This window comes from Heterodontus francisci, chromosome 2 (assembly GCF_036365525.1).
Source record: "Heterodontus francisci isolate sHetFra1 chromosome 2, sHetFra1.hap1, whole genome shotgun sequence".
Lineage (NCBI taxonomy): Eukaryota > Metazoa > Chordata > Chondrichthyes > Heterodontiformes > Heterodontidae > Heterodontus > Heterodontus francisci.
In genome coordinates, this window is record NC_090372.1 from 97,788,151 (window position 1) to 97,797,390 (window position 9,240).

The following is a 9,240-nucleotide window of genomic DNA, read 5'->3' on the forward strand; positions in this document are numbered from 1 at the left end:
ATTCACAAATTGTCCCATAGAAAATCTTACTATAAACGTCTGTATCATCAATACAATTTTCCACTTCCTTGTCTTCAGTAATACTATTAGTGTCTTGCAGTGCCTGAATTTGTTTGTTGCCATTATTTCTTCTGCTACTCTAGTGATGTTGTCTTATTTCCTCTTTGTACTGTAACCCAATCGCTGCCTACTCTACCAACCTGATTCTCCATTATATCACTTACCTAACATGCACCTTCATGTTCCTCTTGCAGCTGAGTCAAATCCAATCACATGTATTTATATTTTTTATTCACTAAATTCTTGTATGTATAAAATAATGCATTCTAATGGTGCAGTAACACCAAACTAACTCTGTGTTTTATTATTTTCATATACAGGACATCCCAGATAACCGAAGCAATGGATTACCACAAATTATGCAGAATGGAAGACCAACATGATGAAAAGAATACTCCACAGAAAAAGACTTTTACAGCAATTTTACTCTGCATGACGAATGTGTTATTTTTACATATCTTATAATTATTGATACCAAAGTCTGGAGTTCAGGTTTTTACAAAACTGACCACTACCTGTTGCTGGAACTGGCAGAGTGCCACCACATTCTTAAGGAAGCTACAAATGAAAACTAAGCACTGAGTTTTCAGGAAGATGTTTAGGAGATTTAAAAAAGCCAGGTGTGTCTCTGTTAAGAAGGTTTTTTTGTGAGAAATCAAAGACTAAATCTTTAAGAAACATCACTCAACAGACTTTTCAAGAAGCATGCAAGAAAATATTATCCTTAGCTTTCAAAGAAAGCACTTAACTTGAAAGATCATTGATATTCAAACATAATTTTTATGGAATGCTAACAATACTAAAACGAAACAATCTCCAAGTTACTTTATCTATTCTGAATGCACTAAAATATGTACACAATGAGTAAGAGATGGACAATATAACAACTATTTGTTGTTTAATTCTATATTTAAAACTTATGAATTACTATTTTTCTATGAATGTTATTATGTCTTCAAAACAAATAACGTGGTAAATAAATATTGTCATCAGTCTACACTTGGGTTTCTTAACCTTATTTTTCTCTCTTTTTGAATGTAAAATTAGTCTTGCCTTGTTTGTGGAAAATTAATAAGATTTTGTCATATACTAATTAGAGTAAGGATTTGTTCTGCCATATTGGGCTGGATTTTACCCTAGGCAGATGGGAATTCGCCACCGACACAAAAGTCGGTGGTGAACCCGCTTCCGCCTAGCCCGGGGATCCGTCCTGTATTTTACGGATCCACGAGCTTTAATTGGCCCAAGGCGGGACTTACACCCGCTTGAGGGAGGAGGTCCCGCCTCAGTGAGCTGCCGGCCAATCAGCAGTGGCCACTGCTGGGACTGCAGCCCAGCTGACGCCATGGACCCTAGAGAGTGGGTAAGTTGGGCATGCCTCACCAGGGGGATTGGTTGTGCCCTGGTGAGGCTAGGGTGGTCGTTTGGGGGGAGGGGGCGTCTTGGGTCGTTGGGTTGGGAGGCAGGGGTGGCCCTCAATTGACCTCTGAGACCCCGTACTAGGACAGAATGAAAATCAGTCACAACTGTATCATCCAGTGACTACAACTGGATAGTGGGCATTTCTTAATGCAGGATGAGGACAGGATCAAGCAGGGGCACTAATGACCTACTTCTGGACAAATGGTCTGCAATAGTCTGTTAACATTCACTGACTACAATCAAACATAGAAAAATAGTCACTTGGTCAAATTACTCAAGAGTTGCCAGGGACTGTGAATCTGCTAAGTAAATGTATTTTGCTGTGAAAATAACAGTGAAGTTAAAAGTGTTCACTGTGATTATGCAGAAATCAGACTTCTGGTGACCATGCATGTGCAGTTAAATGTGGAAATCCAGAAGTTGCTGTCCGAGATGCACTGCTTCTCCATAACCTTCCCGAAAAAGACACCTTGCTATTTGGTTCCCCATACAAACATAGTGAATGTTGTGAAGTTACTGTATTTATCTCATGGATATGGAGTAAACTCATCATTAAAAAGTGTCCATTTTGGTATAAATACCCTTTCAACAGCAGGGTATGTCTGAATTACTGCCAAACAACCTCTTTGGAACCAAAATTAACTTTCACAAGTGTGGAGTCTCATTCCTTCAGTTTTTTAATGATTGTTCAAGATTTAAAACATATTTAAATATTGATGCAGATGATACTGAAAAATGATTTCAAATTACAACAAAATCAGACCAAGAATGTTGTTTCACACAACTTGTTGAATTAAATATTTACTATTGGAAAATAAGTAATTGTGAACTAGCAGGGCTAGTCTGAGAATGAAGTTCTTTGCTCCTACAACAATCAATGAAAAGGAAGTGTGATTTCTCTGTCTGTTAGGGACCACATCAAATGTAAAAATTATTTAAATAATTTTGTTTTTACTTTTTCTTACTGTATTTTTTTCTCTCATCATCCACTTTCCCTACTCTTTATTTGCTTTCTGTACTTAATATGACTTTGAATTTAATTTTCTAACTGACACTTCCTGGTTCAGAAGCTGCATTGCTCATTAGCAATTCTTCAATCTTATTGGCTAAGGAAATACCCAATTGCTTGCCCTGTTTATACAGGTCCCAGATGTCCTGTAGAAATTGCTGTACTTTTGGATATTTGGCTGACAGCAACTTTGTGTACAAACACACATAAAAAGTCTTTGCGCAAGTGCAAGTCTAACAAATGATTGATCCTTTTGTTCACTGGTCACAGAAAAATCTGGCCCAATATTAAAACATGTTAAAACATGCTAGTTTTCCAAAGCGTTGATGCTACCACTGGGTGACAAAGATGGAAAAAGAAATCAGTTTCCTTATGCTGGCATTCCTTGCTTTAATGCGTACAATTCAATCCTTCCATCCAAAAAAATGTAAACAAATACATACCTTTTAAGAGTAAACAAAATTCTAGATTTGAGTTGTTTAGCAACAAGCTGCACCACAACTACCATCTTTAAAAATCAGTGTGATAGTCTGATCTGGTGGAATTACCAAGAAGTGTGATTGCAAGAAAGCTGATTAACAATTGAAGTGATCAAACATTTAAAGTAACCTGGGAAAACATGTATTAATTCAGCTCCCTCCCTCAGTAACTCCTTTGAACTAATTTTTCCTTCTCCCCCCTCAAACACCCCATCCCCATATCATCAGGATTGAGTGTTTAAATGAAAATCTGTAGTAGAAATAAACAGAAGGTACAAAGAAAGGGCATTAAAACTTATCATAAACTTTTTATAATAGGAGATGCCTTTAAAAACATTGTTTAATCTCTGTTTATAAATTGTAACGAAAATTAATTTTACAATCTCAACGTAGATACAGCTGAACTTTTCATAAGCTTACAGTGAAAAAGCTATCAGATAGAAGACTTCTGAATAAATAGCCAATGAGAGTGGTGCACTATCCCTTCTGAACCTCCCTGCAGCCTTTAGCATACTCAAGCACACTATCTTCCTGCAAAGTCTCTCCTCCAATGTTCAGTTCAGTGGGACTGCCCTTGCTTGGTTCCACACATATATGGGGAAAAGGCAGGGAAATGGGACTAGCTGATTGCTCTTGCAGACACGACGAGCCGAATGGCATCCTTCTGTGCTGCAACCATTCTATGATTCTATAATCATAGCCATTGCATCTCCAGCAATGGTATTTCTCCCTTACACCATTAGTTCTGGAATACCTCAAAGATCTATGCTTGATCCTCTCCTCTTTCTCAACTACATGCTGTTCTTTGGCAACACCTATTGCTCCTATCCTTGCTGGCTACATTGGATCCACTCCTACATTGCCTCAAACTTAACATTCTTATGTTTGACCTTGCCCGTCTCCATCTCTGAACCACCTCCAGCCTACAACCCCGTCTTGCCTAGAGCTCTCAGTTCCTCTGAGTTTTTTTTTATTATTCATTCGTGGGATGTGGGCGTCACTGGCTAGGCCAGCATTTATTGCCCATCCCTAGTAGCCCTTGAACTGAATGGCTTGCTAGGCCACTTCAGAGGGCATTTAAGAGTCAACCACAATGATGTGGATCTAGAGTCACATGTAGGCCAGACCAGGTGAGGACGGCAAATTTCCTTCCCTAAAGGACATTAGCGAGCCAGATGGGTTTTTACAACAGTTGACAATGGATTCATGGTCACCACTAGACTAGTTTTTAATTCCAGATTTTTATGAATTGAATTCAAATTCCACCATCTGCCATGGTGGATTCGAACCCATGTCCCCACAGCATTAGGCTGGGGCTCTGGGTTACTAGTCTAGTGACATTACCACTACGCCACCGCCTCTCCATTTCTTGATGCAGGGTAAGGACAAGATCAAGCTGGGCAGTAATGTCCTACCTCTGGACAAATGGTCTACAATAGTCTGTTAACACTCACTGTCTATACTCAAACATAGACGAGCAGTCACTTGGTCAAATTACTCAAGGGCTGCCAGTGACTGTGAATCTGCTAAGTAAATGGGTTGTATTTTGCTGTGAAAATAATGGTGAGGCTAAAAGTGTTCACCGGGATTATGTGCAGATCAGACTTCTGGTGACCATGCATGTGCAGTTAAACATGGAAATCCAGACGTTGCTGTCTGAGATGCACTGCTCCTCCTCAGGGTAAAAATTGGATCGGGCCCAATATTGGGTGCAGGGATCACAATTATTCTGCAACTGTTCCTGTTGAGGCTGGCAGCCTGCAGACTTCAGGCTGCCAACTCATCTCAATGATATTATCATGCAGCCCAGTGTAAAACATGCTGATGACAGGTTGCAAGCTCAGCAGATGACCCAGATGCATAGGTGGCTAGCATGACACACAGCGAACTTGCAGCTCTTAAAGGCAGCCTTCCCTCTTAAAGTGGAACTGCACTCATGCTGCAGGGACTGCTTGAACAGTCTCAGGTATGTTTATTGGAAGATATAGGAGAGCAAATGGAGCAACAGGCAAGAGAGAGGGCTCCCAGTATTTTTATTGCAGCACTGAAAGCCTTAGTGATAGAGGTTGTAACGAAGATAGGTGCCATAGAAGGCCCTCAAAGCACACTCTGAGAAGGGAATGGGAGTTGGTGGCCAAGGAGTTCAGTTCCTGGAGTCTGGTTCTGAGCAGAAAAAGTTCAATGACCTCACACAGGCGGTTAAGGTCAGTGAATGCATCTTCAAAGGATATCTCCTATCCACCATACCATCAACCTTTTACACTGCTCAATACACAACAGCCCCAACCCTCACCTATCAGTAATCAGGATTCATGCCTAACATTTATAGAGTTCACCTTGTTAATCTGTTGTGTATCAATTGCTTGATTATATGCAGGAGGGTGTTAATTGGGGTCTTCGATGAGCATTTATAAGCAGACACTTACTGAGATTGGTGGAGGGTTTGGGTGAGGAGCTACATGTTTTACTCTCTACAATAAATGTGAAACTGAGTGAAGATAGTCTCCAGCATTATCCTTCCATTACAAGCTTTCTGGAATTGAACATGGTGGCAGAGAATGGTTGCCTAAAGCTGAAGCTTGGAAACCACGATTTTTTTTTACATCGATAACTAAAATCTCACAGGCTCTTTTGGAAAATATGGCAGAAAGCAAGTGTAAATTGTCTGGGTATGATTACCTTTCAATGTTTGCTGAGACTGAACCATATGACCAGTGGAAGAATTAAGTGGATATGTGGACACCAAAGAGAAAACAAGGTATGGCCTTGGCATTGTCACTTCCTACCAAAAGTAAAATCAGAAGTAAAGTGTTTTCTGAACTGGATGCTTATCAGTTGGATACTGATGAAGGGTTGGATCTTCTGTTAGCATTCTTGGATAAAATTTACAAGAAAGATGAACTATTGGATCCTTATAAGACCTGGTCAGACTTTGATAGATTTCTGAAGACAGGTGGTTATTAAATGGAGGAATATATCATGGACTATAGAAGATTGAGGAAATTCAATTTGGAAATCTCTGATTCAATGATAGCATTTAAATTGCTAGATTGTGCTAGGGTTATGCATTTGGACAGGCTCCTGGTTCTGACTGGGGTTCTTGGACAAAGACTCCCTATCGGATCAAATGTCTGCTGCCTTAAAGAAATTCCTGGGGAAACAGTCATTTCCAGCAGCCCTGGTAGAACCAATAGGGAATTCTGTGGTAACACAAAGAATAGAGGACTCAAAGTTTACTAGATTTCAAAATGGTTCAGGTACTGGAAGCAGGCATAAGTACAATGGAAGAGTTAAAGACAGGAGGAATGAGGATGAAAGGTCTATTATGGTGGAAGGCAGAAATGGAACTGCAATCATAGGTGAATGAATCCCAGGAATGCTCAAGGGACAGTTAACAGGTGCTTCAGATGCGACTCAAAGTATCATTATGCAATGAACTGCCCCAAGCGAAGGGGTAGAGTCCTCAAAATAACACACGACACAGAATTCTGAGGAAGAAGAGGAAGATACTGATGAATCTGAATGACTTGCACTAGCCACAAGGGGTTTTAGTCCTGTGATGAATGTGTTAGTTGCAGATTTGTTCAACTGTGCTGTATTGGATAGTGCTTGCACATCGTAAGTATGTGGAATTGATTAATTACAATGTTATCTGGATTCACTTAGTAGTGTGGATCGATGCAAGATTAAGGAGTATAAAAGGACTAGCAGCTTTAGGTTTGGTGATGACAACGCATTGAAGTCACTGAAGATAGTAGTAATTCCCTGTAAAATAGCTGGAGTAAACGACTTTATCAGTACTGATGTAGTCTCTGGTCAGATATCTTTACTGTTGAGTAAACCTTCAATGAAAAAGGCACAAATGATACTTAATAGGGAGCATGATAAGGCAATTGTTTTTGGAAAGTCAGTGAAGTTGCAGTTTACCCATTTTGGGCATTATTGCATCCCATTAACAAAACCTGATGTTTCTAGTCAGTGTTAGAGAAGTATTAATGGCATCAGGTGCTAAGAATCAGAGAGATAAAAAGAAAATTGTTTTAAAGTTATACAGACAATTTGCTCACCCTTCTTGTCAGATTAAAAACACTGCTAAAGAGGATAATAGAAGAGATTAGTGAAAAGAGTGAAATTTGTAAAAAGTATCAGAGTACACCATCACGTCCTATTCTCAGCTTTCCATTGGCACATGACTTTAACAAGGCAGATTCCATGGATTTAAAGGTATGGGACAAATTTTCATTCTGTATTTTATAGACCTACCAACTATATTTAGCCTTTCTACAATAATAAATAGCAAGGACAAAAGGGTGATTATAGACAACATTATGGAGAAATGGATAGGGACTGGACTTGGAGTGCCAGCTAAGTTTCTGACTGATAATGGAGGGGAATTTGCCAATGACAAGTTCAGGGACATGTGTGAAAACATGAACATTATGGTTATGAATACTGCAGCTGAAAGTCCTTTCAGCAATGGGCTCAGTGAAAGGAATCATATATTAGTTGATGAAATGCTGCATAACGTCTTAGCTGACCAGCCAAATTGCAAGTTAACAACTGGTCTGGCATGGGCCAGAATTCTTCATGTGAAGAATTCACTTTAGATGCTTGGAGGATATAGTCTCTATCAATTGGTCTATGGATGGAATGCCAAATTGCCTTCTGTATTGTGCGACAGCCCTCCTGCTCTAGAAGGTACAACAATTATTTCCATTTTTTCTGCACATATGAATCCTTTACAGTCAGGGAGATGGTCTTTCATCAAGGCTGAGGTCTCTGAGAAAAGTCGGAGAGCTCTGAGGCTGTGTATAAGGCCAGCTGAGATGGAATTTAATTCAGGAGATTTGGTGTATTATAAAAGAGAGGGACATAGGGAATGGAAGGGCCCTGGTAAGGTAATCAGTCGTGATAGCAAGCCAGTAGTTATCAAGCATGGAAATCAAATTGTTAAGGTTCATTCCTCGTGATTGATCAGGGTTAATTACAAAAGCTCAGAATATGAACAGTTGATAGAGGGAAACGATGCAGTTTGTACCTCAAATACTCATGTGTTTTGTGATGAAGGTCCTGAGGAACAGAATGAGGTAGATTAAGGGTTGTATAGTAATGTGAGGGATCATGACACTCAAGAAAGAGCTATCACATCCAAAGGACAATTGCTGCAAGTAGGTACTTGGGTAACATATATCCCAGAGGGGTCTAATAGATGGAGGGTTGCAACAATTGTGGGACATGCAGGAAAATCTACAGCCAAGTTTAAATATTGGTTAAATGTTCAAGATGATGGCCAAGAAGCAAGGTCCATGGACTTGCAGAATTGGGTGAAAGAGTGGAGAATGGAGGGTAAGAAAGCACAGTGCAAGTTTTAATAGTGCATCTGGAAGTGACTCTTGCATAATGAAGTGATCACGCACTGGAGAAAGAGCCTCCAATGTGCAAAGGAGATCTTCTAGTAGAGGTCCCAAAAGACATCAAAGTGCTAATAGAGGCCATAGTTTGTGCAGATTCCACAATGAAATGAAGGCTAGAAAGCAGTCCCGGAATAGAAGCAGAAGCCCTCATGACCGTGAAGGTTTAGTGGCCACCAATAAACTTGAGGATAACCTAATAACAGAAGCAAAACTTAAGGAATTAGAGAGTTGGAGAGAGTTTGGAGTTTATTCTGAGGTACCAAATAGGGGACAGCCAGCCTTGTCACATAGATGGGTTTGTTTTGAAAATTTCCTTCCTCTTGGAATTTATTAAGCTAAAGCAAGGCTAGTTGCAAAGGGTTTTGAAGAGCAACTGGCTGATACCGATGTTAGAGTGGACTCTCTCACAGCTGGAAAAGTAATCCTGAAAATCTTTTTAGCTCTTTTGGCCACATATGGGAGTGTAGATCCATTGACATAAAAGCTGCATTTTTGCAGGGTGATACTTTACAGTAAGAAATGTTTCTGAAACCACCCAAACAGGCAGCAGATACAGACAGAAAACTATGGAAACTGAACAAATGCGTCTATGGCTTAATGATGCTTCCAGAGTGTGATATTTCTCAGTGAGATCTGTTTTGTTGAAAATTGGTTGTGTTCGACTAAAAGCAGATCCTGCAATGTTTTATTGGTATCATAAAGGGAAACTTTCAGGCATCTTCATGATGCACGTTGATGATTTTTTTATGGGGTGGTACTGCGGATTTACAGAAATATGTTATGAATAAGATTAGAGCAAAATTTAAGATTGTGAGTCAGGCTTGTGGGGACTTCAAATATATTGGTTTAGATATTA

The 9,240-nt window shown here is 39.7% G+C and overlaps 1 protein-coding gene across 1 annotated transcript in view; it reads left to right on the forward strand.

Moving 5' to 3' along the window:
* The window catches only part of LOC137379720 (transmembrane protein 196-like), a 59,819-nt gene extending 59,376 nt beyond the window's left edge, over window positions 1-443 (forward strand). Inside the window, exon 5 of the mRNA XM_068051002.1 lies at window positions 381-443. Coding sequence (XP_067907103.1) covers window positions 381-443 — 63 coding nt within the window. The remainder of the gene's footprint in view (window positions 1-380) is intronic.
* The last annotated feature ends 8,797 nt before the right edge of the window (window positions 444-9,240 follow it).